Source organism: Radiomyces spectabilis, assembly GCF_025331425.1.
Source record: "Radiomyces spectabilis strain NRRL 2753 chromosome Unknown BYT42scaffold_1, whole genome shotgun sequence".
NCBI lineage: Eukaryota > Fungi > Mucoromycota > Mucoromycetes > Mucorales > Radiomycetaceae > Radiomyces > Radiomyces spectabilis.
This window is the reverse complement of record NW_026251926.1, coordinates 535,635-562,289: the sequence shown is the minus strand read 5'-3', so window position 1 is coordinate 562,289 and position 26,655 is coordinate 535,635. Positions and strand designations below refer to the sequence as shown.

The following is a 26,655-nucleotide window of genomic DNA, read 5'->3' as shown; positions in this document are numbered from 1 at the left end:
GTTTCCATATCATTACCCCACTGTAGTAGGTACGACTTTTGCAGGATGCCATGAATGGCTGGATTAACAAGGCATAATGTATCTGTAAAGATTTCGTTGTTCCGGATGACTTGATATCGCTCCTCTGCAGCAAACACATTAAAACAATTGATGCGGCGGCATACGGAGCCTCCGGGGTGACGCTGATTGGGCAGCTGCCCAGGTGCACTAATCATTCCCACTCAGCCAGTGTATTAAAAAAGCAAAAAAAGTCAGTGGTCTGTCAATTCCCTTTCTTCGTGTTTTTCTTAATCATGTTTGCTCTTCGTCGTGCTGCTCTTTCCGCCCTTCCCCGTGTTGCCCGCACTACTTCCGCTGTGGCGGCTGTGCGTCCCTTGGTTCGACCAGCATCTCTTGCCACCCAGTCGACCTTGATGTCGCGTTCCTTGTCAACGACCACCGAACGTCCCCGCGCCACCATTCAACGTAGGAAAAATAACCACTCACAACTTGTTTCCACAATCCACGCGACTAATCTTTGATGTAATCGCGTTGTCTTTTATTAGATGCTGCTCCTCAGTGGACGGCTGATGCTCTTGTGCAAGGTGAATTCAAGAAGTTGTCATTGGCAGATTACAAGAACAAATTCGTCGTCATGGTAAGCTTCCAGGGTTTCCGAGTCTCGCCTTTGTTATCATACTAAACCAATGGGGATATCAAGGTGTTTTATCCTGCCGATTTCACTTTTGTTTGTCCCACTGAGTTACTCGCTTTTAGCGATCGCATTGATGAGTTCCGTGCGCTCGGTGCCGAAGTCGTTGGTATCAGTGTTGAGTAAGTGACGAGTTCAATGGTTAATTGCTTTGAATCAACCTACTCACATCGTTGATTTTTTTAGCAACGTTCACTCTCATTTGGGTATAGATTTCGTTTTTGCAATATGATTTATCAAATGCGCAGCATTCTTATAACTCACAATGTTTTTTTGACGGTCAACAGCATGGACCAACCTTCCCAGAAACAAGGGTGGCCTTGGTGATATCCAGATTCCTCTCAGTAAGATTCATAGGAAATTTTCATCTTTGTTACATGATTACTGACACCTGAATGAACAGTTTCCGATATCAAAAAGGAAATTGCCACTGATTACAATGGTAAGTGGTATGGAGCATGGTCGTGCTTGTGTTCATAGTCTCACTCGGTTCATGTTTCTGTATTTTCAAAGTATTGATTCCTGATGCTGGTCTCGCTTTGCGTGGTTTGTTCGTGATCGATCCCAAGGGCACCCTTCGTGTTGCTCACATCCACGATTTGCCTATTGGACGATCAGTCGACGAAACATTGAGAGTCATTGAAGCCATCAAGTTCACTGACGAGCACGGTGAGGTAAGTAATTTTACATCGAAAGCGCAGACGAGAATGGTTGTTAAAATTCCTCTTTCAGGTCTGTCCTGCCAACTGGCGCAAGGGTGACAAGACCATCAAGGCCAACCCCAAGGATTCTCAAGCCTACTTTGAGGCAGTCAACAAGTAAAAAATAGACCAATAAAACCATTCTTTTCCCCCCGTGGGCAATGGCAGTTGCTGTGTTTTGTCTGTCATTGCGAACAATCGACAAATAGAGTTAGTCTATTGCATCATTTGCATTGCCCGATTGTTCGGTTTTATCACCACTGCAGCTCAGAAAAAAGCGCCTTTTTTTTTTTAAATATTCTATGTATAGCGTCGCTTGTTCCTGTGCCGTATCCGTGTCTCCAATCAATCCAAGCTTTCACGCCTGCCAAATAATAATGAGAATAAAAAGACATCAAGATGCAAGGTTATTGTTACAGGTGGGAATTATTCTTTTTTTTTTTTTTTTTTAGTTGTTTGCTTTTTTCATTTCTTCTTGGATCTTTCGGTGGAGGACGCACATAAAGTCGACATATGTCTGCACTTCAGCATTGCGATCTTCGGTCATCCAAGTGGAAAAGATGAACTCCATGGGATCCATATTCTGACGTATAATGCGGAGCTGAAGATAACGTGATCTTTGACTCTGCAGATACCGAATAATACCATGAAGTTGATGCGAGCGCTCCGTCGTCAATGCCGGTAGTAAAGTCTAAAAGGGAGAGAAACCAAATCGTCAGTCAGTAAGGGCATCCTCCTCTTATTCAGTTACCATAATTCACATACCATTTCCGGATCCACCTGATCCAGAGATTTCACAGCAAAGATCTCCTCCAGCAGCTCTGGCGCAATATTACTTCCTAACCACAAAAACATGTCGGATCCCGTATCTAATAGATTTTCATACTATTAAAAAAGGTCCTCCCATTTATGATTCATCGGTTTTACTCACCAACGAGATATGCGCCTTTCGGATCCAGTCGATCGTACGACACACGCACCATAGGTGGCAGTAGAACTTCGCCCTTCATGTTGGATGTACCACACTGATAACCAGTTAATAATAAGCAGGGTTAGCAAAGATTCTCTTTCACAAGAACATTCAGGATTTGAAGGTGTTACCTGATTGTCCATCGTATGCACAGCAAACATACGAGGATACAGTGTCCACACGAGTTCCGCCACACTAAGACTGTTGAATAATCGCATGCCCGCTGATCGAAAATCGGTATTCACATCCACACCCACTAAAACCAAAAAGAAAAGGCCTTGGTAAAGAAAAACGTTGATACGCAATACAGCCATCCAGCTTTTTACCTCCTCGCAAGGCCGACGATCGAAGCGCACCGTGAACGTACACGGGTAGCAATTTGAATGCTTCGGGAAGAATGAGTTGTCCGGAAGACGTGGAAGACGCGCAGTTGTTGCGATAAGCCATCAAAATGTTGACACACAGATCGGTCAACTTTTGATGCACATCTTTTCTATTTTTATGAGGAAGATCAAAAATGGCTGAGAGGCAGCATGTGAGATTTGGGTTTGTCTGCTCTTGCTTTACATTTGTTCCTCGCATGTTTTCTTTTCATCACTTACCTTGTCGAAGTAAGATGCTAATCGCTGCATCTTCATCACCAAATCGGAACACATCGGCAATTTGGGTGGTGACGGAGAGGTTCAAATTATGCACACGCACCCGTCGTCGACCTTGTTTATTGGTATAGAGTAATGCACATTGGAACGACACGCCTCGGTTGGTATCCAGCTTGCTGTCATGTTTCAGCACCGCCGCAATCGTCTTGTCCTCATCGATACCTGCCAGTTCCATGTCTGTATACGTACTCATGTGACAGTTGCCGTAGTGATCAATCACCTGCAAACCTGTGGACGTTTTCCGTTAAGGCATGCTGCAGATGAATGAAAATAGTCAACCGCTTACCATCGGAGCATCGTACACGCAAAACACCGTCATAACCAATCTCACGATGAACGTCGTGATCCAACTGATAGATGAGTTTTGGTTTGTCGCGTGCAGTAAAGTTGGGATAGTAACGAACGTCTCCGCCTGTTAATTCGGAAATGGCGCCCAACGTGGCCACATCCACGTAGTGGGTGGGGAAGAACCACGAATTCACGCACACCCCGTTCTTCACACACTCCTTTCCAAGGTCGGTGTATTTTTCGCTTTGCACACTCAGCAATGTCTTTTCCTTATCCGTGCCATACAAAGCCTTGTCATCGCGCGATTTCAATGCATCGGGGCCATAAGTCGGAAGACACGACTGGAATACAAATACTTGACCGCCGGTTTTTTGCTACCTCATCATTTCAGTCCACGTTCTCCAAAGTTGTCCATCTGTCATCTTTTTTTCGTCCTATCTGTGACCTACCAAGGCAAGCATACCACCGCGCACCGCCGAGGAAAACACGGCTTCCGGTTTCTGCGTTTCTTTGAACATGGTGGGCAGATTTTGTAACAGCTCCTCAATGATATCTCTAAACATACGGCAAGATGATGAGATACATCCTTTTCGTCATCTTGTTCCAGCGTTGCTTACTTTGATGCCATGGGATCCACTAGAAAACCATCCTCCAAGGGAACAAACAAATCATCAATATCGGGAACCACCATCATTTGGACTTGACTTAGAGATGCCTAAATACAAAAAGAATGTTTAGCATGATCGCTACTTTAGGGAATGTTATCTCGTTGGTCGTACCGATAAATTATAATAGTGCACGGCTTTGTCAAAGGTCAAGATGCCAATTTTGCTTCCTGGATTTAGTTTTTGTTGCTCGGAATGGGCTCCGTACAGGGTTTCTAACAAGGCACCACAGCAAGCTTCTAGCATACCCGTACGAACGGCATGGGCCGACACATCAATAGCAAATACATAGTTGAGTGGAGATGGAGTACGCGCCGAATTGTAATCTTTGGGCACTTCAAATTCTACCGATCCATATCGCAATTCAGGCCGTTGTTCTACATCTATTCGGCGTCCCGACATGTCCACATTGGCAAAATACCACGATGGCACTAAAAAAAACGTCCACCCTGTTAGCTCGTCCTAGGCGTGCCGTATCATCCACACAGACCCGAGTCCTCTTTACCTTCATTTGAATGCGAGCAAATGCTGCAGATGAACCGGGCTCCTCCCTGGACAAAGGTGCACCAAGGATTGATGTAGGCTCGACATCGAGTACATCGCACCGGTCCTTCTTCACCGTGATCGACGACCTGTACTGGGACTTCGTCCGGTCTTTGTTTGGCAAGAGGTTGAATGATTAAACCGATGGGAAGTTTGGAAACGTAGGCTATTTCTCGACTGAAAGGCATTTTATCCACCGTGGAACGCATAAACCGAGGATTGCAATTGCCTATGGTTGAAATTCCTGTTAATCACTCACAAATCACCCTCTTAATCAGTCTCTATTTCCATTTCCGTTCGAACCGACCTTGATCCAACCCAATGTAGCGTGTCGTTGCCAGAGGCACGCGATCGCGTTCGAGCGTCCCGAAAAATTTATCGTCAAAGAGGATTTGATCCTGTTCTCGGACTTGCACAGGGGCTGGCATTTGGTCAGGATCAATACGGTGACGCGGTTGTTGGGGAGGTCGAAGTTCGGGTGGTAACTGCTGTTGAGTATGAGTATAAGGACCTTGAGTGTAGCCGACGCCTGCTCTCGGGGATGGTTTAGCACCCATGACAGTAGGAGGTGCCAGAGGTTGATGGATGGCAGGTTGTGGTTGGGGTGGTACGGGTGCTGGTCCTGCGGGGTGTGTACCTGTGGCGGCGGGTGAAGAGATGGCCGGCATACCTGGGGCAGGAGCGGGTGGATGAGGAGGTAGCTGCTGTGGTAAACCGTGAGGCCAGGGCGCACTACTGGGAGGTCGAGCCGAAGCCGTTGTTCCTGCAATTTCGGGACTCACAGCATACACTCGTTTCGATCGTCCACTAGGCGGTGCCTATAAGAAAAAGCGGCATAAACCAAAGATGCCCTATGGTACGGCCATCATCGTGAAAAAACCCTACCTGTGGGCCTGTTGGCGGAGGTCGGACAGGTGAAGATGGCCGTAGATGCATATTTTGCATGGACGACACTAGATTGGCAGAATTTTGTATGGGGGGTGATTGCATAGCACCTGGCTGAGGCAAAGGCATACCAGGTCTCTGTTGGGGCGGCATGCCTGGCAAGGATCCCATCACAGGACGTTGCTGTGGTTGCATGGGACGAGCTACAGTGTCATGGAAACAGTGAGAAACAATCCCGTGAGGATTCATCGGATGCACCATATTACCTGCACCAGGAGCTAAAGGTGGACGAGCCGAGGGTATGGGCGCACCTTGCATAGGTGGACGCGCAGGCGATCCCGACGGTGGCCGTGCGAATTGTGTGACTGGATGCATGCCTGGCGCTGGAGGAGGAGCCATGGGTCGAAAAGGTGCCCCTGTAGGTGGAGAAGCTGGTGGTCGCTGATTCGCATTCATAATAATGACTCGTGAATGTCGAAAAAGGTCGCAACGAGAGAACAGCCGCAAACGAGAAGATTAAAACTACGAAAGGTAGAAAATTCGTGTATGCGTGTCAGCTTCGAGGAGTCTCTTAAAAAAAAAGAACACTGCCGCAGTTTAAAATATACGTCACACCTTCAAATGCGCCTGATTGGTCCAAGCCAAACAAAGCTCCTTGCTCCCCAAGTCTGTGCTGAAATATTCCCAATTGTAAGTTTCAGTGGATAAATAACAGTGTAGATATTGCCATATGCCCGTGAGCAAATTGATGGTTGGATCTCTCATTGATAACCGGGAACATAGCCTAACAGGTACTCCATTATGTCGTTGTAATCGACCACCCAAAATCGCAATATCTTTGATTATCATGCCTAGGTCGATTTTTATCCTCAATTTTTGATTTGATTGAATACCAATGAGCCAGAGCAATCGTACGTCCTATAAAAATAAATACTGCCATTCAATGAAAACATGAGAGGCCATGAATAATTCGTCCGAATAATGTCCTCGAATTTTGTTTAAAAGCAATATCTTAGGAGGATACGCAGCACACCATTATTACAAATTCCTAATAATTTATAAACGCAAGTTCAGGATTACAAATGTCTAGTCCATATAAGTGCTTTGGTGGTAAAAGCAATTAAATACTAGGAGAGTACATACGAAGGAGCGTTTTGACTACATGCTAGCAATTGTTTATCAGCCATTTGTGTCATCTTTTTTTCCTTCTCTTCTGTAAAATTATTATTTCAATAACACACCGACAAAAAACCATTTCAACCGTACTCCGGGAACGAGCCATAAAGCATAAAGTTGGGCTCCTTTGGGCAATACAACGTTTGTCTACTCTTCTAAACAACTTGGTGTGAAAGTATACGTGCGTCAGGAAGGTGCATGCTCGCTAGGTAACTGAGATTATGACCAAACAGATCTACGGCAGTTCTATCCGCGTATTTTATTTTAACTGATTCCAGGTATCCATGGAGGAGACAACTAAAGACAAACCATAGTTATTCACTGATTGCAATTATATTCAAGCCATCAGCTGTGTGACCGTAAAAGGATGTAGTTGTATTTTGCCCACAGACGTGCCAGTTTGAGTTAAGCAAGATAATGTGATTGGTGCTCTTTGCGAATCTTATTACCAACGCCAGAGAAAATAGCGGAGCTTGCGGGGTTACCAGTTGTAACGTCATGCATTTTGCGTTCGAACCGACACATTAAGTTTGACTCCATCTTATTCCTTTGCCATGATGCGCATCGCAGCTGTTCAATTTCATATCAATCACGAAGACAAAGACGAAAACTGGATACGCATTGAGCAGTACCTTGCCAAAGCCGCCGAGACCAACGTCGATCTTGTCGTGTTCCCAGAGTAAGCAGCGTCACAGTGTCCATTGTGTCTTGGGCAACCCATGCTCATTCAACTGCTTGGTATTCAGGTACTTTGTTGGAGGCCCAGGTACCCATGTTGTGAACAATGGTGCCCGGAATCGGTTCTGCGACCTTGCCCGGAAATACGAATTAGATATTGTCCCTGGGACGGTCATTGAGAGGGATCCTCACGACGGTCACCTGTACAACTGTGCTTATTATATTGATAAAAGTGGGGAAGTGTTACTGGAGTATCGAAAGGTGCACTTGTGGCACCCCGAACGAGAGTACATGAAAGGCGGGAAACATGGATTTGCCACGGTAAAGAATCGGTTTGGCATCACCTTGGGGATGTGCGTATGCTGGGATATCGCTTTTCCAGAAGGATTTCGCCATATGGTCCTCAAGCACCATGCTCAACTGGTTATTGCCCCAGGTAAGAAGTCTTAGTTCCTTTTTTCTACTTTATTTCTCTCAAGAATAGCGGCTTACAGAGTGACCTTCATAGCTTACTGGTCGTTTGAGGATGCAGGAGAAGTGGGTCAAGGCCATGATTCCATGAGCGAAGCGAAACTGATCAATGCGGTATGCACCGCGCGAGCGTTTGAAAATGAAATTTGTATGGTGTTTGTCAATGCGGCCAACGAGAGTGATGTGGATCGACCTCAACCGTTTGGTCAACTAGCGGGACGCACCCAGATCACGGTGCCTTTCAAGGGCCCCGTCGCGCAATGCGACCACAATCGACAAGAGATGCTCGTCGCCGACGTTGATATCTCTGGACTGACCAACGACGCCGAAAAAGTGTACCAGATTAGAAAGGATTGGCGCGAAGGCAAAATTTTTGGTGGCCAGGCAAAGCAAGATGTGGAAACCTTTGTCCCACAAGATAATTCACACTAAGAAGATCACATGTAAATAGAACAGGCATCTGCTCCCCTTAATATTATGAATGCGCTCAATGTTGACAGGTTCAATGAACGGAATAAAAGACTCAGTAAAAAAGCTGGATTGCGTAGAGAAATTACAGGTCTAAGGGTATCCAAGATGTGGAATAGGCTCGCGTAGAGGACCATTATAGCTTGTTTCCAATGGAGAAGCGGCGGTCCTGTGCTTTTCCGGGAGAGACGATCGCGAAATTATGGTTTCATCTTTTCATGTGAAAATCGCTGAGCCGTTCCAAATTTGTGTGATCAGTTTGTTTGCTTTGACTAGCCTCACGACAATCGGCCTCTTCACATGCCAGTCTCTCTTACTTGTTCAGATGAATTAACATCCATCAAACAACCAAGAACCCCCTCTTTCACTTTATAAAATGGTACAATCCGCTCCATTCATACTTCGAATTGTACGAGTGACGGGCACCTGGCGGATGAAAATGCAAAAGGAGTCACGGATTGGAAGCTTTTGCATGCACATCTTTAAATCCATCGTATGATGCTACAGTTTCAGCTTATGCCCGATAGGAAGCGTATTTGGCCTAGTGCATATGGAATTGCTGCACAATGTCTGATGATAGCATGATGCTTCTTTTTTTTCATTTCAGCAAGAAAAGCATCAACATCCCCCATCATGTGCCAAGATCCACTGTCGTGTAACATCTTAAATGGTAAACACACCGGTTATGGTAAAGTCTTTGAAAGGATGCATACTTTTGCCTGCACTATGCTTTCACTTCGTATTTCACTCTCCGCCATCCTCCACGACAAAGATAGCCGCCCATCGGAAAACCTCTTTGAACCGATTGTCCTCGACAAAATCAAATGAAAATACAGGGAAAAAAATGACAATGTGCGCGCTGATACTGCGTTGCTATGGATTGACTTTTTATTTGAAATGCCCTGGATCAGAAATAGTTTATTTTTATTCATCGTCGTCGTCTTCATCGTCACTGCCATAATTTGCCAAGCTTCCGAGACCGGTGGGTTGCGAGGATTGGGTTGATTTGGCAGGCACGGGTGATTCCTTGGATTGGATGGATTTGAGAGATTCAAGTACATTGAGAGGAATGATGCTGTTGGGTTTGGTCACGGAAGGTTGGGTTGCTGTTTGGGGGGCTAGCGTGGTGGAGGGGTACGATTCGGGAACCGGAGGCGCTTGCACTTGCTCAAAGCCGTAGATCGCGGCGGCTGAAGCTGTATCATAGTAAGGTGTATGTTCTCGTGCGACTTCTTCTGCTTTTTGCCGTTTCACACGATCTTCCATTTCGTCAAACTCGTCTTCTGCCGTGTCCCTCTTCAGATACGTATATTCTGCAGGTAAATCGGCTTCGCCTTCTTGGGTTTCGTGCGATTCAGCAAGCTCTTGGTCGTGACGTCTTTTTTGCACTTCTTCTTGCGCACGTTCTCTGTTGTGGAAAGCGTTGGGATCCTCGGTGGCCCATCTTGTGAAAAGAAAAAAAAAATCTCGCTGTAAGCCCTTTTTATCCTTCCCACTGCAACACGATTTGACACTCTCCAACTTACCTAACATTGATAATTTCATTGTGATCTAGACTCTGACTCATCATGGCTTCTCTTGCAAACTCAGCATTGGAGCGAGTTGTGTAAGTGACAAACGCAACACCTCGATGTTTGAGGATTCTAACTGTGGTGCGTTAACGGGTCAAATGACGGGTCAGCATCGAGTCCTCCTGTCCTTTGTCTCTCCTTTCAAACTTACTTCGTTCAATATTGCCAAACGGTGAAAAGTGACGTCGAACCACTTCCTCCATACTGTCGCTTACAGCAATACGGCCCACATACAATGTGCGATTACTTGTGTTAAATCCACCTACACCACCCATATCTTCTCGGAATTCCCTAATGGCTTGGCATCAATACATCTCTGAATGGTCCTGATCATCCACTGAAATTACATACGTAAACTTATCGCGTCCAAAGCAATCGATGGTCGTTTGAACTTCGTCATTTTCGTTGGGAATGCGATGCCACATGGAGCATTGCGCTCCTTGAGAGCACATGCCTTTGGCGAAATACAGACAAAAATAAGCGTGTGGATTGCGAGATCCGGCAGTTTCGCCCGAATCTTTGGCAGGATTGCATTTGAACTTGGCTCTCAACCTATCAATGAGCCAATGCATGAGATTGAGTGTGCTTGTCGACGATGGATCGGGTGACGGACTTACCCTCGTTTACTCCAATCCTTTTCGAGACCGCTGTATCGGTTATGCCAGATATTGTACGTGCCACCTTCGGGTCTTCGTTCTCTCTGATACGCTTCAAGCGTAGCTTTATCTATCTTTAAAAACAACAGTTGATCAGTCCAATGCTTTGGACCAATGGACGGCCTGATGACTCACTTGCTTTCGTGCTGGAGCCATCCTTCTACAAATGGTTTGAATGAAAAGGAAAAAAATAAAATTCAAGGTCAGAAACAGGAAAGTGCCAAAAAAATTACCATCATTTCACCCACAAAATGTCCACGTCATCAGCCACACCCATTGTCAAAAAACTTTTTACTACTTTATCATGAACAACCAAGTGTCTCTATGTTTAAATGTTATCCTCACTGGTTGAAGGAGGAGAGTAAGTGACAAGACCATGACACGATGAAATTTATGGAACGAGTCATTGCAGAAAATGGCATGTTGTTAGGTGAGATCCAAATCAGGCAAGTGATAGTGACAGAAACCCGTACAAAACCACAGATAGAAGAACAGCATCTTTTTATTTCTACATTGAGGCCAAATATAACAAAGAGAATTTTCAAGGGAATAGTATAAAAACACATTTCATTGATTGCTTTTTTTTCGTTTGTAACCTCAAAATATCGGGTCAATGACATAAGGGGAAAAAAATACAAATATGAATAAACTTTGCACAGAATAAAAAGGGAAAAAAAAAAACTAAAGTAAACTATGGAAACATAAAACAAGGTGTGCGCCAGATTCATATTTTTTTTTTTTGGGGGAGTCTTTTTTTTTCCAGCTTTTTCTTTTTTTTCTTAAAATATAATATATGCTATACATTAACACGATTCATTTTGGGTTATATAAAAAAGAGAAGAGGGATGCGAATTTTCTGATTTAGCTCGGTCTCTCTTGGTTCTTTTTTTTGGGGGGGAAGAAAGAGAAGAGAAGACAAGGTTTGTTTTTCCTTGTCAAACGTTGAACGGGTTTTTGGATTCATTGGTACTTGGCATACGACGGCACTGAGGTTGTGGTGTGGCAAATTGATCATCGGGCGTAGATACTTGGGACAACTCCTCTGAACCTTGCGGAGCCGGAAGAAGGGTTGCACCAGTGGGATTCCAAGCCGACGTGGTGGGCGACGTCGATGGCGGCGTCAACAGGGGTTGTTGATGGACAGGTGCTACGGCCGCCACCGATGGCGTGGGAGAATATTGATGCTTGGTCGGCGAGAATTGCATGTCCTCGGGAGTATGGGGTGCGGCCGAAGGAGTTGACGCTTCCATGGTTGCGGTGTGAGTCGATTCGTTGCTGTAGGGATAATTGGAGTACACGTTTTGATGGTACGCATCATACATCGATCCGTAAGATACATTGCCGTTATGATTGGCTCCGTTCATTGTCATCGGAGTGGACAGGGAACCGGGATGTGATCGCTGAAGCGGATGATGATGGTGATGATGATGATGGGGGTGATGATGTGCATGGTGTGGATGGTGGTGGTGATGATGATAGTGAGCATCCATGGCGTAGAAATCGTATCCATTGCCTGTTGCTGCAGCCGTCGCGGTACTGGAAGGTGAAACGTATTGATCACTGTGACTCCGTGTTAATTCGTTGGTTGCAGCAGCAGCAGCGGCCGCGGCGGCGTGATGGTGATGGTGTCCATGTTGAAGCGCAAAATGATGTCGACCGTAACCGTAATTGTTGCCATAGTAGCTATTATTAGATGCGACAGCAGCAGCAGCCGCGGCGGCAGCGGCAGCGGTAGCTGCATGATTCGGTTTGGCATTGTTGGAATCCAGGGAAAGCGACCGCGAGTCTCGAGGATACCGACGATTCACGGAAGATGACGACCATGATTCCGGGCGGTAAGGGGCCGAAGTAGGATCACTAGCTGACCGGTTCGACCGACCACGTGCAGTAATGGTATGTCGCGTACGTTGCTCAGCTTCCGCCGCTTTCATATCGACTACCCAGTAAGACCCTTTGCCAGGTTCATTGATAGGACGAGCCACACGCACAAAAATCTTGTTTAACGACAAGTTGTGACGAATGGAATTCTGCGTTGACAAAAAAAAAAGTTAGTTTCAATCCAATGGGTGAACCAGAAATGCATATGAAAATGGGTTTTTATTTTCAATTTTTTTAGGATACTTACTTTCCAGCCGGTACCTGCGGTGCCGTAATAGGGGTAATGTTCGATGATCCATTGGTAAATTTCGCTCAAGGTAAGTTTCTGTTGCGGGCTCTTTTCAATGGCGTACTTGATCAACGTGGCGTAGGAGTAAGGCGGTTTACCCACGGTATTTTTCTCCACTCGGATGTCCTTGGTGGAAGGCGTCCGTTGCTTTTTGTTGGATTGACTACGATCCGTTGAAGCCGTAGGAGAAGGCGTAGGTTGGCCATGATTATGATGGTATTGCGACTGATCGTGACCAAAATCATAGGAATCTCGTGTTGGATAAGCCATTTGCATCCAAGATGCAGCTGGCACATTTGAAACCACCGCGGAGTAAGCTTGCGACATGCCAGTGGTACAAGATACTTTTTTAGCTTCTTCGTTGTCATGCACATTGTTGCATCCGGGATGTACATGACCGATCGGATGCGGTTGCTGCTGCTGTTGCTGCTGCTGCGTCGATGGGGTGGTTGTCGTGGTAACTGGCGACGCGTTACTGGACGAAGTCGGGAGAGAAGCATTGATGGGTGGCAACTGAGCACAGAAACCGCCAGGCTGATAGCGTCCGTCACTGACAACTTCTTGCGCATGCGGATCCAGGTTGCCCGGGCTGTGGCCAAATTGATTGGTTTGGAAACTGTGCGATGAATACGTTGTACCACTGTTTGACATGCTGTGCATGATGGGTCGGTCTAACCATTCCACAGCATTAAAGCCAGAACTGGGGCTGTGAAGTTCAGTCATCATAGATATACCGTTGGCAACAATTGGATTATATGGGTACAGAAAGAAACAACGAGAATGAGAATGTAGAAATGCGTGTCCTTATGAGAGCTGATGAAATAGAGGGAAGAGTACTGAGTGAGCAAATAGTAAGTAAAAAAAAAGAATAGGAATACAGGTGGGATGCGGATGGATGAATAAAAAAAAAACTTTGAATGTAGTTCGCCAAACGATGAGACACTTGATAATGGTTATCAAAGATCACACACAAGTAGCAAAAGAATCGATAATATAAAAAAAGCGAAAAGAGGAAAAAAAATAAAGGTCTGATTAAGATTGAGAAGAAGAAGAGAAAGGAAAAAGAAAAAAAAAAGCTTTTACAGAAAGAAAAATATTTATTTTTTAAACCAAAACAGAGCTTCACAAATACGAAACATAGGAAGGGGAGGGGTGGATGGGGGGAGCAGTGAAGAGCGAAGAAGAACAGAGGTTGGCTTATTTTTTGGGGGGAGGGGAGACAAATGTGAATAGAGAGAGAGATAGCGCAAAAAAAAAAAACGAGAGACGGCGAAAGAGAGATAGAGAGAGAAGCAGAGGCACCAAGTAAGTTGGGTCAAGTGATGCGATCTATTGTAAGCAAAAGTGGTTAGTGTATCCCTGTTCTGTTTGAAAAAAACGGTTCTTCACTCGTCTGATTCTTGGCTATCGGCTGACGAACCCGGATCTTCCACGCAGCAATCTATTACGAATAGGTTGACCGGTTTATCATGATGTTGTCTTTTGGGTTGCTTCTGATCTGCCTTGTTCTTATTTTCCGTTTCATTCCACAGTATCACCGTCCGTTACCCATGACGACAGTTCAGTTTGACCAACACCATGATGTGGTTTCTTTTGTGTATTCGCGACTCTTTTTTTTTCGTTTGCCGGTGTTTGTATGCCGCCAAAAAAAAGGAAGAAACTTTATTTTGGCGCGGATGAGTCTCATCCCCTTACTTCCCCCCCCCCCTTGTGAAGCCCACCGAGCGGTCCTCCAATCCGTTACGCCCAATAAGCCCAATCCTCCGGTAAGTTCGCTTTTGGAAATAAAGAAAAAAAACTCACTCTCGTTCTCGGCCACATCCATCGAATGAAGCCCAATAATTTTTCAACATGCACAAAGCGCCTTCTACACTCTTCGTGCAAAAGGTTAAAGCGAACCGATGGGGCTTGGCTGCATGCAAAAGATGAAAAAAGGGCTTTTTCAAGAGGCATCGTTTTTTTTTTCCCATGTTGGGATGATCCGCTCTCTGTTTTTTAATTATTTCTCCTCTCATATTGAAGGCGCCGGAGACCCGTTTTCGCCGCTTTTTCTTTATCCCATCGGCAATGGATGGTTTTACACATAAATATCACTCTGTTTTTTTTTTCTTTTTGTCGCTCAATGACTCCATCACTTAAACAGAGATCTTCAAAGCTCTGTTTGCTTGATTATCGTGTTGTTGTCGAACACAAAAAAAAGCTATACAAAGATTTCAAAAAGGTTCCTAAAATAGCGACGAAAAGAATCCTGTCGCAGGCGTGAATAGGATTCGTTTCAGCTGTTGCTTTTTTTTTAATCATCGTACTCCCACCATCCCGGATATGGTCAGATACGCCGCACGCATTGAAGAATGGACTGAATTGGCTTTCTCATGTTCCTGGGATTCCTCCAACTCGCATGTGCATTATGCACTGTTGATGTTGCACATGGCAAAACTGGACCTGAACCATCTTTTGCCACTCGAAAAAAAAAATAACAGATTGGCCTTCAACTGAAACTCTAAGCTTGGATAACTTGCCTGAAGGCTGCTTTTCTCAACAGTTTACAAACAAATAAAGAAAAAACAAAAAGCCAAAACAAAAACATGTTGTCTAAAATGCCTCTGACGATTATCTGTCTGGTTTCCCCCATGGGTCACCACTTTTTTTTTCTCATCTTTGAAGAAACGCCTGATACGGATAAGAATGGTATCTCTTGTGTTGTCTAGGATCTGAAATTGGGTTTCTGAAATCGTTCATGATGCGAGTCATTTGGTTTAGACTAAAATCCGTCTCCATGTGGGGTACCTGCACCATGGAGATTTTATCATCGTATCAGAATTTTTTTTTGATATGTCCTTGTTTGGAGGATGCTTTAACTGAGAATCTTTTTTTTTTATCTCCCGTTCCGGTATGGTAACGTGGGAGGTTTTGTTATTCCACCAAAAAGGCCCCTCCCCCTCGGAATCCATCCCGTTGTGCGCGTACTACGTTTCACCTTTTTTTTTTTCCGTGTGGCCATTTCCGAATCGTTTTTGATTGACTCTGAGAAACTAGAAATTCCTAAGCTGACAAGGCCTTCATCAAGCCAGTCCAGTAGAGAGGTCGTTGACGTTTCATCGAGAAACCTTGACTTCATCGTCATTTTATAAGGTTACACGCATGACGATTCAACGGTTTGCCGGACGAGAAACCCATTACAGAAAAAATAAAGGAGGCAGTAGTTGATACACCGCCGATGAAATGGATTCCTTATCAATTATCAATACGAACTTACTGCGCGATAACAAGCGCGGTATGCGTAAAAAGCACATGGCACACAAAAAAAAGGAAGTCTTTTTCCGTTCCTTACTTTTTTTCTTTTTGGCGGATGGCAAGTGTGCTATTGTTATTCGTAAAGTCGGTGGGACAAATAACACGTAACCTTGGAGAACATCGCTCAAACACCAGGTGGTCAGTGCGAGGTGGGTCTATTTACTTGTTTTTCCGCTCATGTTTGGATCGTCTGTCAGCGTTGCTTAGTGATAGATCCACGCCAAGGTAAATAAAATGGCATCGATGGGCAGATAATAAAATCATGTGTGCAGTTACTACTTCTTTTTTTTTTTTTTTAGGCTGGAGAGGATTGATGGATTTTCCCCCTTAAAAAAAGGACAAAAAAAAACCTGGAGCCTGAAATGGTATTTTGCACTAGCATAATGTCAGCACCGGAAACTTGCCCCAGTTTACTCATTGGAAGAAACAAAAAATATTGCTGCCATTCTTTCATTAGCCATTCAACCTATGATCGCTTTTCCCACGCTGTCATCCTTTGATTTTTTTTTATTTCATCATTTGATTGGAAAACAAAATTGTATAAAAAAAAAAGACCAAATGAAATCAATAATGGAAATGGGAAATCTCGTATTTCGTTGGTCATAATCTCCATCCTGAAACATAAAAAGGGATAGGTCGTCCTACCCATTGGCTCCTGTTGCTTCTCTTTCTTTTTTTTTTTCTGCGTGGAGGCACCACACGAGGTGCAATTTAGGGCTCCGCCCAGCCCCCGTAAAAAAGCTGAAATTTTTCTTCGATTCCATGAAATCTGGATAACCGAAAGGACGTTCATCCAAGCGAAGCATGTGCATGCATAAATTGAAGATGCTATAACAAAGACAAAAAATGGTGGAGAGGTAAGCGAGCCATATGACTGGTCAATGTCGATCCAATGGACCCCATATTGTGTTCTTTGCACATACGCATGCCAAGCCGTCCTGGCCTATTTAGCTGTAATTAATGTAGTGTCGATCAACCTGTTCCATGGGTTCGATATCCTCCCGACAAGTGACGCTCTTAAATTTTCAATGCCATCAGCATCGTATGGTATCAAAGATGGCACCGTATAGATAGGCCATGCAACCCATGAATAAAAAATTAGAACCATAACGTCATACTACAGCATTCGGTTGTACAAAAAATAACCCCAGCGCACCTATTACGCTGTATCGCACAGGAAGTCTCCTTCAGGCTGGATGACTAGTGCATGAAGCACCAAGTACATGGATCACCAGCCGAGAATACAATTAAACAAGGTGCCTCAACTGTCACAGATGTTATTGTCATTGGTAGGAAAAAAAAGACACTTGTTGTCAAATTTACATGGTGTGCAGTAACAAACAAAATCAATCAACACAAACAAAACTTCGTAATAACAGATCACCCAAACAATAAGTCCAATATGTACAGTAATATGAAGGACAAACAAAAGCCTCATCATTGAATTAAACCCACCAAAAATCAATCAGCTTTCAGTTTTTGTCAGAAGTGAGCATTGGCTCGTTAATGTACTAGCTCGTTCGTCCTTTGTTTTTTTCTTCAGTGAGAGGCAGAATGTCAATTTGAATCAGCGAGTTGTTTAATAATGATTTTTGAAAAAGAGATCAATGGTATATTTACAAAAGAAGAGCGTATAAATAGATGGGATTAAGATGATACAATAAAACTACATGCGAGATAAAAAGAGAATGGAGGAGATAAAAAAAAGGTTGGTCTATCTAGACTTTCTGTGCGGCGCCAGAGTTTGCATCGTGAAGGATGGCTTCATCTTGGACGCTGGAATTGCCAGAAGAGCCCGAGGCCATGGCGACGGGAGCAATGTAGCCTTCTTCGAATTCTTCGAGATCCTTGCCCTTGGACTCGGGGATCCAAAGCAGCGTGACGACCAGACCGAGGAACATGACAGCGGCAAAGATACCCAATGTTTGAGGCAAGAAAGCGTGCTCACCCTTCTTGGTGGAACCAATATCGACCAACACGTTGAAAGCAAAAGCGGCCAGGATAGCGCCGGCTTTACCAGAAGCAGCGGAAATACCGTGAGCGGAAGCACGCACCTTGGTAGGGAACACCTCGCCAGGAATGATAAATGTTGTGCTGTTGGCACCAAAGTTCATGAACAACTGGCACAATGTGAAAATGAAAATGAAAGCAGGCAAAGCTTCATCGCGCAACTTGTAGTAAGCACCGGCAAGAATGGCAAAGAGAACCGTGCACACAGCGAAACCCATGATCTGAATGGGACGACGACCCCAACGTTCAATGAGGAAGACGGTCAAGTAGTAACCAGGAACGGAACCAAGACAAGTAATAATGATTTGACCCACGGTGTTGGCCCACAAGGTCTCAAAGGGAGTGTCCTTGTTGGAGTAACCAATGGCCGAAAGCACATACGTGTTGTTCAGACCAATACCGTAAAAAGCGACATCCAAAAGGAACCAAGACAACGAGGTACCAAGAAGAACCTTGAAATGCTTCCACTGGCTAAAGTAAGCGCGGAATTCGGCCCAGTGATCACGCTTCTCTTCGACCTTGGTGTATTGCTTGACCAGTTCATCCGAGGCTTGTTGACCTTTGGCGGCCGCGGCGGCTTCGACATCGTGCTGCACATTGAGAGCGTAACGGGGCGATTCAGGCATGGTGAAACGAAGGTAGATGGTAGCGACGGCAGGCACGGCACCAAGACCGATACAGAGACGCCACACATAGTCCAAATTCATGACATCGGCAATAATGGCGTTCTTGAAAATGGCCAAAAGAATCAAGGTGACAATGGCAGCAGCCAAGTTACCGATACCTTGCATGGAGAAAATGAGCGCCATCATCATACCACGACGACCGGCCGAGGACCATTCCGAGGTAATGGTAGCTGACATGGGGTAATCACCACCCACACCGATACCGAGAATAAAACGCCAGAGACCAAGGAAACCAATGGCCGAGACACCACGGATGGCGGAAGCAGAAGTAGCACAGTTGATGGTACCGAGAATAATGATCATCAATTCGAGACCGTAGATTTTGCGACCAAAGATATCACCCATGAAACCAAAGACAAGTTGACCGATCAAGGTACCGACGGATGCCATGCCCTTGAGGATACCTTCAATATCCGAAGGGATCTTGTTGCCATTGTGAGCATAATACACGAAACCAAGCATAGGCGTCACCAAGTTAATGATGAACACATCATAGGAATCCGTGAAAAAACCGGCTCCGGAAGTCAAAATCGTACGGATAGTAAACCAATTCCATTGTTTGCCAGCGCCATCGTCGAGTCTCTCGAGACTCTTCAACTTTTCTTCGGCTGTCGCGAATTGTTGTTGCTCCTGAATGGACAAGGCAGCTGTCATGTTCAAGGACAATGAGAAATGGGAGTAGGTAAGGAAGAGAGAGGACAGATAAAGGTTATAATGAAAACAAAAAAAGAAAGGAATCAGGAAAATGATGCGTTCCTTTTATAGGTGATCTACCGGGATGGGGGATCTTCTCTTTGATCCAAAAAAAAATTAAAAAAATCTTTGGCTCAAGTGAGGTCGTGTGAGCGTTCTTTCATTGGTTATGAACGGTTTTCGAATCGCTGAGTGGGGCCGTTCCATTGTTTCCATATTATCACAAGCCAATCAACGTTCGACTCTTCTACGCGTGGCCGCTTAACTCGTTGATCCAAACTTGTCCAACGATTCGCCACCGCCCGGTTTCTTACCACTGTCTCATCGTTTTTGGACAATTTTTTTTTTTTTTTTTTACTGTTTTTTTGTGTGTCCCATTACTAAATCACTACAAAGCTCAACTCACTGTTACTGCTCTGCAAACGTGTTTAATTCCCGGTCCGTGATTGGCTCAAGTTCCCGGGTCCTTTTAAAGGAATATATCTACCACTTGCAGTCTTTGTTACCGTTCACTGTGAACTGATGCCACTATGGTTGGTTTTCCTTTTTTCTTTTGTTTGTCCCTTGTAGGGACCAAAAAAAGAAAAAAAGAATGGGCGTTTTCTGTTAATTTGTGAATATACCCTTTTCCGTGCTAGTTTCATGTAATTAGCAATTTTTGGAAGTAATCAGACGTATGGAAGATGGTATGGTTTTCCATTCCATAAGCACTTTTTTTCCCTTCGAGATCTTCTGAAACTAAACCCATGGATATTTCCCTTCGAAGGTCAAGAAAACGCAAAGGCAAAAAAATAAACTCCGTATCCAATGAAAACCTTATCTACGAGCACAATATCCCTTTTTAGGCAAACATTTCGTCTTTTTGAGTAACCGCCCTCCGGGCGAATGGTGTTTTGGTTTTCCATGGTTCATCACATAGTTTCCATGTTGATGAACTTGATGAAAATACCATTTCAATAAGTTTTAGAATATGTATTTTTAAGGAAAAATTGAATGTATTATCCCATTTTATTGCTATGGAACCACGTCCTTGAACCGCAACAACGGTCCGATGGACACAGGAAGGTTACATTACAAAAAAAAGGTGTGTTACGTGGACTGGCCACTTTGCGATCACTGTGCGGTAGAATAAAACTCAGCATCAAATAAGCTCTGTGGATTACCGCACATGTGGGAGACGGTCGTGGTCTTTTTGCTTTCAACCGGGCCGCCAACATCATCATTATTCATCATATTTTGTAAGCACATACTACTTGAAGGTAAAATTCTTGCCGGGTTTCTTACTCATCAAGATGATGTGCATTAAAATACCTGAAACCTTTTCGTGTTTTCATCCATTCTGATTTTTCCTTCTTCAGGGAAACGTGATGAAAGTAAGCGTCATGAACACGCAAGCCAACACCGGTCCACCACAGTTGCTGCAGCATGCATAAACCTTGCAAACTTTTTTCCGAACTATATTCATGGCAATCTCGTAAATGAAATCGATAGGGAAGACTTGGCGTGCATGGACTCGATCGCCATGCCAACAAACGCCGCAGCTGGTAGGCCACGTACTGGAGCTCGAAAAGCTTCTGTCATTCCAAATTTCTTGGCAAGACGATCAAACCAAAACATCATGTCGGCCATCTGCATGCTCGAGTATAATTTACCATTTTAAGAACGAAAGGAGGTTACACGCTTGATGCTTGCAGACTCATTTGAATGCTGTCAGAAGGGTCTAATTAGCTTGACAGCCTAAAAACCAGGCTATCCATGACCCAGTAAATGATCTTTTTCATCATCGCTCAATGTTTATTTTCTCATATTGACCGATTTTTTTTTTTTTTTTTTTTTTTGAATGGGGGAAATTTATCGGCCTTGCCATAGAGTAAGAGAGAGCGTCCCGCATGAGCCACGATCTTTTTCCAGATTTCTAAAAAAGGCAATCGTGGCGTATAAACTTTTTTTTTGGTTCAGGCAACCAAGAAAATTGGGCCCCCTTGACTAATGCGTTTGCTGTGAAAAGGCTCGAGGCTTCTGTTTTCTTCTCATCTCCCCCCCTATCATTGACATTTTTCACGCATTTCATCGTACCATGACGGTTGATATCAGTACTATGCCCCGAGTCCCTAAACGTATGCTGATCTCGGCTCCAGGCAAAGTCATCTTGTTTGGCGAACATGCAGTGGTCCATCAAAAAGTGAGTTTTTATCATTTCTGAGCTTCTCTGAAGTCTAGCTTTATATTTTATTGACGATCTGAAAGAATGCGGTGGCCGCCTCGTTGGGACTTCGTGCTTTTCTTCACATGACCCAAAGAGATGACAATATCATTCACCTTCAACTGCCTGACGTCCAATGCGAACGCCAATGGTCCATTTCAGAATTACCCCTGACCATGACCGACGATGACTCAGGTAAGCACCGTGCTTTCTGGGACAGATGGAAGGCGCCGTCGTCAGTCCCGTGACTCAGAACGTTTGACACAGATACCCGGCATCCGTTGGACGTTTCTGCCGAGTTGCAGACTCAATTTGATAACTTGTTGGGTGAAACAGCGATCCCTGCTCAAAAGCAGGCGACGCTTGCTTTCCTCTGTCTGTACATTGCTCTCGCCCCGAAAAACCGTCAACTGTCTGGCATGTCCATCTGCACGCGTTCGTTTGTTCCTGTGGGCGCGGGACTCGGCAGTTCGGCCAGTTACTCCGTGGGCATTGCCACCGCTTTGCTGATCCAATTTGGTCACATTCCCCACGATTTCCTTTCATCGGAACACAAAGAACAGTATCTCGAAACAATTAATCGCTACGCTTTCCGAGCGGAACAAGTCATTCACGGCAACCCCAGTGGTGTAGACAACGCTGTGGCTACTTATGGTAACGCTTGATCCATACCATTTCTTTCTTGTCAGGAGCCTGTTTTTTTAAAGAGAAAAATGTTTTATGGTATGACAATTTAGGTGGAGCCAAGACATTTGTAAAGGGACAAGGGTTCAAAACATTGGAAGGTTTCCAGTCGCTGAGGCTGTTGCTGACCAATACCAAGGTGCCACGATCAACGAGTGCTTTGGTTGCCGGAGTGACGACGAGAAAGATCAAGTACCCCCAGGTCATTGACCCTATCTTGGATGCCATTGATGGCGTTTCTTTACGCTGTCGTGACGCCTTCCTTTTGTATCGACAAGAAAAGCTCTCCGAAGCCCAGTTAATGGAAGAACTCGAGGTATGTTAAAGGCAATCAACCTCTCTCCGGGATTTTCAAGTCCATCTCATCTCGTGTGGCTCGTCTCTTTTTCAGGACCTTGTGAATATCAATCATTGTCTGTTACAAGCTTTAGGTGTCAGTCACGCCAGTCTTGAAAAGATCAAGTCGATCACCACCGACCACGGTATGTCGACCAAGCTGACAGGAGCTGGTGGCGGTGGATGCTCGGTCACCCTGATGAGAAATGGTACGTGACATGGCTACGGATAGAAATAAGTTGGGAGAGAACATGGACTTATATGTGATAATCTTGTGGTTTTAGATGTACCGCAGACAACCATTGATGAGGTGATGAAATTACTGGCAGCCGAAGGATTCGATTGCTATCAGACGTCGGTGGGTGGACTTGGTGTTCATGCTGTAGAGCTGGCAGACACTGAGGATGAAGCATGGATGCTTGCCGTGGAGCGAGCCACCCTAGAAAATCGAACCTTGTCAGCATAAGGAACACTGCATTCACTCTCATATTTATTTAAAAACTATAATATTCTACCAAAAAAAAAGTCGTTTTTAAACGAATCTAAAACTTGTATGCATATACACATCCATTTTGAAAACCGTGAGTCTCAAGCGAAACGTAGCCTTTGTGTGATTTATTGGCATATTGTAGATCAATAACAATGAAATGCGTTTCAGAGGTTTATGATAAACGCGCGACATGCAATCGGATGCCAGCTTTTTCTCATGAGCGGTGTGCAAAGGTGGGCGTGATGTGATTGGCTGATTTTAGCCGCGACGCATCTTGCTGTTTTCGCGCGCAGTGGATTTGTCGCCAATTTTGGAGCCGGTGCTTTATTTTCGCTTTTGTTCCAGCTGCAACTGAAATAAAGACCATGACGGAAACGCTTAAAGACATTCCAGAGTTTTTCGAAACGGACCTTGGAGAGTCCATCATTGCGCGAAGCGATGCTTTGGGTAAGTGGCACGGTGTACATGGAATTTACTTTATTTTCTCTGCCCCTTCTCAGGGACCCACTCGATTTTTCCCTTTTTCTTTTCTTTGTTGGCACTGGTGTTCCTTTTTCTGGTTCATCGGTTATCGTACCTTTTGACCTGGTCTCTATGGTACTCACGCTTGTTTTCTTTTGTCAGGCACGTTCCGCGAATTAGGTCCTCCTGATCTGTGTCACATCATTAAAGCCAATGCCAAGCCCGGTGTAAAAGATGTACGTTCGTAATCCGCCCTTCAACTCTACCAGCAACACTCTTTGTTCCAACGTGTTCTATTCCCTTTATAGGTTGGCAGTTATCACTACGTCTCTGGTGTGGATGCCTCATCATCCGCCACATTAGCCGCTTACCTGAACTCACTCACGTATTCGATGGTCAGTAGTCGACAAGCTTATTACTCACTAAAATTTAAAACCGCGCGCTCATCCATTAGCGAATAACAGGATGAATCCCAGTCCTGGTTCCCCAAATCAAATGCATGGCGCATCCGCTCAGGCATCTACTGGTAAAAAGGATTCAAAGCGAGACACACCGCGTCCAAGACACTCACCTCTTGATCAACTTTTTCTTTTTGTCCTGGGCTAGTTGCTTTAACGCGTTTTCTCGTGTCGATGTTCGAGTGGAAGTCAAGATTCCGGGCGGTGTGGAAAGCTATTACGTAGATGTACGAGGTGAACGGTAAGCCAAAAGAATAGCTGTTCTTGCACAACGTAAAAGAGGAAATCGTTGATACGAAAAGTGGAACATGGTAGTCATGAGGCCACTGCCACCATTTGGCAAGAAACCTATCTGTCTGCGGTGCTTCGCGCGATTCTTTATTCCGACGACAGCTACTATCGTTTGGCCGGCTACCGAAAGATTGATCCCATCACTAGTTTATCAGCCGAACAGCGGTTCTTGGAAGCGGTGGACGCCTTGTACTGGAAGGGTAAGTTCGCCAAGTTGTGATTGGGATAAATCGAGCTCGGGATCGTTTTAATCCATCGTTCCTAATTTTAGGATGGCAATTGGGAAGCAAACCTGAGATTCAGGTGGCCACTTCGGTGCATAATCACCTGACCTCGGGCGTCATGAAGTATTTCGGGGATAGTTTTCGATACGGACCTGCCATTGAATTATTCGAGAAACTGCACAAGAAGGATCCCGAAGTCGGTGCTCTGTTGGCGCAGTCATATATCGGTCAAAATGAAGAAGTGAAAGCGGTCAAAGTGCTCTACCACGATCTGAAATCCGCACCCATGAGTTATCCCCTCCTTCACGTCCAAGTGGACCTGTTGCGTAGCAAGGTAACCCAGGAAACATGGTCCACCACCTCCCCCAAAGAAAAGGGTTGCGCATCTTTCATTAACTCGTTTTTTTAGGGAGAGTATCAAATGGCTCTGAAGCTTGCCAAATTTGCAGTCGATATCACACCTTCCGAATTCTTGACGTGGGCTAAATTAACCGAAGGTAAGATCCTGTCTCTGTCTAAAAACTGGAGCACAAAAACCTTCACCAAGGTCGATACTTAAGAAATACTTTAGTGTACATTGACGTCGAGGACTATAAAAATGTAAGGCGCCTTGTTTTTTATTATTATCACTATGGATCTTCAAAAAATAGAGTCAACTTACAAGCCATGATTTTAGGCTCTTCTGACACTCAATTCATGTCCCATGTTCACTTACAGTGAACGTGATATGCATCGTATGCCACCTCCAGCACGAACCCATCTCCCTGTAAAACCCGATATCATCAGCTCGGGTATCATGGAGGAAGATGCCACGGGCCGCGAAACCGAGGTACGAATTTTGTCGTGAAGATTTCGGATCCCATTTCTTTTTTTTTTGGGGGGGGGGTTCACAGCTGATGTTAAATGGATTGCTTTTTTTTTTCTTTGTTGTTTTTGTCATGATAGGCGGATTCGAATTTGTTACGTCTTCCTGCGCCGGCACTGCATGGCACGTTTTCCAAGGCGTATGCTTTGTTGACGCGTTTGGCGGCTAAAATTGGCTGGGATGATCTGCTGAGATGCCGATCCCAAGTATTTGTGATGGAAGAAGAATATCGAATGCAAAAGGCCAAAGAAGAAGAGAAAAAAATCAGTATCTCACAACCTCGCGAAGAACAAGAGCAAGAAGCAGCGTCAGCTTCCGACGCCAAGTCTGCGTCGTCCCCCACTTTGGAAGACAAAGCGGCGACGAATGAAGGTGCCGCCACCCAGCCAACCGAAGGAGGATCCTCCGCAGAGAATCAACAAGAAACCGAAGAAAAGGAAGAGAAGGATGAACTAACGGAACAGATGGAAAACGTCAATCTGGATGACGATGCGCCGACGGCCGAGTCGGAAGAGAAATCCAGCCACAGCCCTCACATTGACCAAACGTCTTTAGAGAAACCGGTCCAGGCAGCGGAAGACGACAAGGTACCTAATTTTCCATAGACAATATCATATGGTAGCGGGACTGACGCGAATCATAATTCAGGAAAAGAAAGAGGGAGCAAAGACGCCCGCCAAGCAGGAAGCGAGCTTCTCGTTTGGCAACAAGCGACTTTGCGAACGCTGGCTTGATAATCTTTTCATGGTCTTATACGAAGATCTGCGTGTATATACCTTTTGGAGAACGGAATCCGCCCACTACCGTGCTCAGCAAATGCCTTACCGCAAGACAGGCACCGAATGGGAATTACTGGGTGACCTGGCGCTTCGATTGTGGCACGAGGTAAACACAATTTGAGAAAAGGCGTATTCGTTAGTTTCATTATCCAGCTGAACGATTGATTACGCTATACGCTATAGGATGAGGCAAAAGAAGCATACGAGCAATGCTTGGATCATAAATTCTCTGCCAAATCATGGATGCGTCTGCTAGAAATCTATGCCAAGGAAGGCAATGTTCAGAAAGCACTGGTGGCGGCTGTCAAATTGACGGTATACCATGAACGTTGGTACCATGAGATTGTGGTAAGTGGAGAAGCAAACTATAATCACCGCGTGTATGATGACTCACTGTTATGACTTTCCGCAGTATCCGACTGAAATCGCTTGCAGTCTCAACAAATTGATCCGAACCGCTGGATTGTCCAAGATGCAAAACATTTTAACCTCCATGAATCTTCCTCGTCCCGTGCAGAAACTCATGACCCGCTATTTTGATTACGGTGAACTGTTCAAGGTCGAAGGTTACGAATTCTAAAAAAAAAAGAG

At 44.9% G+C, this 26,655-nt stretch overlaps 10 protein-coding genes across 10 annotated transcripts; 6 read left to right on the top strand and 4 right to left on the bottom strand.

Annotated features, from left to right (window-relative positions):
• Positions 1 to 264: 264 nt before the first annotated feature.
• On the top strand, positions 265 to 1,870 carry BYT42DRAFT_551146 (thioredoxin-like protein). The gene is made up of 8 exons (XM_051566217.1): positions 265 to 465; positions 546 to 637; positions 701 to 813; positions 878 to 897; positions 979 to 1,035; positions 1,095 to 1,133; positions 1,205 to 1,365; positions 1,424 to 1,870. The coding sequence occupies exons 1-8, from the start codon at positions 294 to 296 to the stop codon at positions 1,511 to 1,513; spliced, it is 744 nt and encodes a 247-aa protein (XP_051428004.1). The 5' UTR covers positions 265 to 293; the 3' UTR covers positions 1,514 to 1,870.
• BYT42DRAFT_487626 (Sec23/Sec24 trunk domain-containing protein) lies at positions 1,841 to 5,074 on the bottom strand (the record flags this gene model as incomplete). The annotated part of the gene is made up of 12 exons (XM_051563817.1): positions 1,841 to 2,083; positions 2,158 to 2,261; positions 2,324 to 2,417; positions 2,494 to 2,618; positions 2,689 to 2,883; positions 2,965 to 3,249; positions 3,308 to 3,683; positions 3,759 to 3,864; positions 3,927 to 4,024; positions 4,089 to 4,405; positions 4,480 to 4,746; positions 4,825 to 5,074. 12 exons carry the CDS (start codon positions 5,072 to 5,074, stop codon positions 1,841 to 1,843), a joined length of 2,460 nt encoding a protein of 819 aa, XP_051428003.1.
• Positions 5,075 to 7,132: 2,058 nt separating this feature from the next.
• On the top strand, positions 7,133 to 8,159 carry BYT42DRAFT_609259 (carbon-nitrogen hydrolase; the record flags this gene model as incomplete). The annotated part of the gene is made up of 3 exons (XM_051571246.1): positions 7,133 to 7,257; positions 7,325 to 7,692; positions 7,765 to 8,159. The coding sequence occupies 3 exons, from the start codon at positions 7,133 to 7,135 to the stop codon at positions 8,157 to 8,159; spliced, it is 888 nt and encodes a 295-aa protein (XP_051428002.1).
• An 846-nt stretch (positions 8,160 to 9,005) lies between these two features.
• Positions 9,006 to 10,622, bottom strand: BYT42DRAFT_551138 (uncharacterized protein). Its single transcript, XM_051566216.1, has 6 exons — positions 10,558 to 10,622; positions 10,384 to 10,496; positions 10,118 to 10,318; positions 9,918 to 10,057; positions 9,722 to 9,842; positions 9,006 to 9,639 (listed from the first exon to the last, which is right to left on the bottom strand). The coding sequence occupies exons 1-6, from the start codon at positions 10,576 to 10,578 to the stop codon at positions 9,120 to 9,122; spliced, it is 1,116 nt and encodes a 371-aa protein (XP_051428001.1). The 5' UTR covers positions 10,579 to 10,622; the 3' UTR covers positions 9,006 to 9,119.
• Positions 10,623 to 12,344: 1,722 nt separating this feature from the next.
• On the bottom strand, positions 12,345 to 12,682 carry BYT42DRAFT_466174 (fork head domain-containing protein; the record flags this gene model as incomplete). Its single annotated transcript, XM_051563507.1, has 2 exons — positions 12,345 to 12,449; positions 12,548 to 12,682. Coding segments are annotated over 2 exons (240 nt in total), but the record flags the coding sequence as incomplete, so codon positions are not given.
• Positions 12,683 to 15,625: 2,943 nt separating this feature from the next.
• BYT42DRAFT_7575 (uncharacterized protein) lies at positions 15,626 to 16,365 on the top strand. The gene is made up of 2 exons (XM_051572820.1): positions 15,626 to 16,108; positions 16,183 to 16,365. The coding sequence occupies exons 1-2, from the start codon at positions 15,807 to 15,809 to the stop codon at positions 16,265 to 16,267; spliced, it is 387 nt and encodes a 128-aa protein (XP_051427999.1). The 5' UTR covers positions 15,626 to 15,806; the 3' UTR covers positions 16,268 to 16,365.
• Positions 16,366 to 17,440: 1,075 nt separating this feature from the next.
• On the bottom strand, positions 17,441 to 19,591 carry BYT42DRAFT_551127 (major facilitator superfamily domain-containing protein). The gene has a single exon (XM_051566215.1). The coding sequence runs from the start codon at positions 19,231 to 19,233 to the stop codon at positions 17,602 to 17,604; it is 1,632 nt and encodes a 543-aa protein (XP_051427998.1). The 5' UTR covers positions 19,234 to 19,591; the 3' UTR covers positions 17,441 to 17,601.
• A 789-nt stretch (positions 19,592 to 20,380) lies between these two features.
• On the top strand, positions 20,381 to 21,084 carry BYT42DRAFT_551126 (uncharacterized protein). The gene is made up of 2 exons (XM_051566214.1): positions 20,381 to 20,531; positions 20,631 to 21,084. Exons 1-2 carry the CDS (start codon positions 20,441 to 20,443, stop codon positions 20,930 to 20,932), a joined length of 393 nt encoding a protein of 130 aa, XP_051427997.1. The 5' UTR covers positions 20,381 to 20,440; the 3' UTR covers positions 20,933 to 21,084.
• A 32-nt stretch (positions 21,085 to 21,116) lies between these two features.
• Positions 21,117 to 23,077, top strand: BYT42DRAFT_551124 (ribosomal protein S5 domain 2-type protein). The gene is made up of 6 exons (XM_051566213.1): positions 21,117 to 21,454; positions 21,520 to 21,670; positions 21,743 to 22,129; positions 22,213 to 22,475; positions 22,551 to 22,704; positions 22,780 to 23,077. Exons 1-6 carry the CDS (start codon positions 21,350 to 21,352, stop codon positions 22,959 to 22,961), a joined length of 1,242 nt encoding a protein of 413 aa, XP_051427996.1. The 5' UTR covers positions 21,117 to 21,349; the 3' UTR covers positions 22,962 to 23,077.
• A 273-nt stretch (positions 23,078 to 23,350) lies between these two features.
• Positions 23,351 to 26,644, top strand: BYT42DRAFT_488618 (Chs5p-Arf1p-binding proteins-domain-containing protein; the record flags this gene model as incomplete). Its single annotated transcript, XM_051563889.1, has 14 exons — positions 23,351 to 23,432; positions 23,610 to 23,683; positions 23,756 to 23,842; positions 23,912 to 23,973; positions 24,054 to 24,146; positions 24,221 to 24,396; positions 24,468 to 24,754; positions 24,830 to 24,917; positions 24,992 to 25,020; positions 25,097 to 25,249; positions 25,366 to 25,872; positions 25,940 to 26,170; positions 26,248 to 26,412; positions 26,477 to 26,644. The coding sequence occupies 14 exons, from the start codon at positions 23,351 to 23,353 to the stop codon at positions 26,642 to 26,644; spliced, it is 2,202 nt and encodes a 733-aa protein (XP_051427995.1).
• Between the last annotated feature and the right edge of the window lie 11 nt (positions 26,645 to 26,655).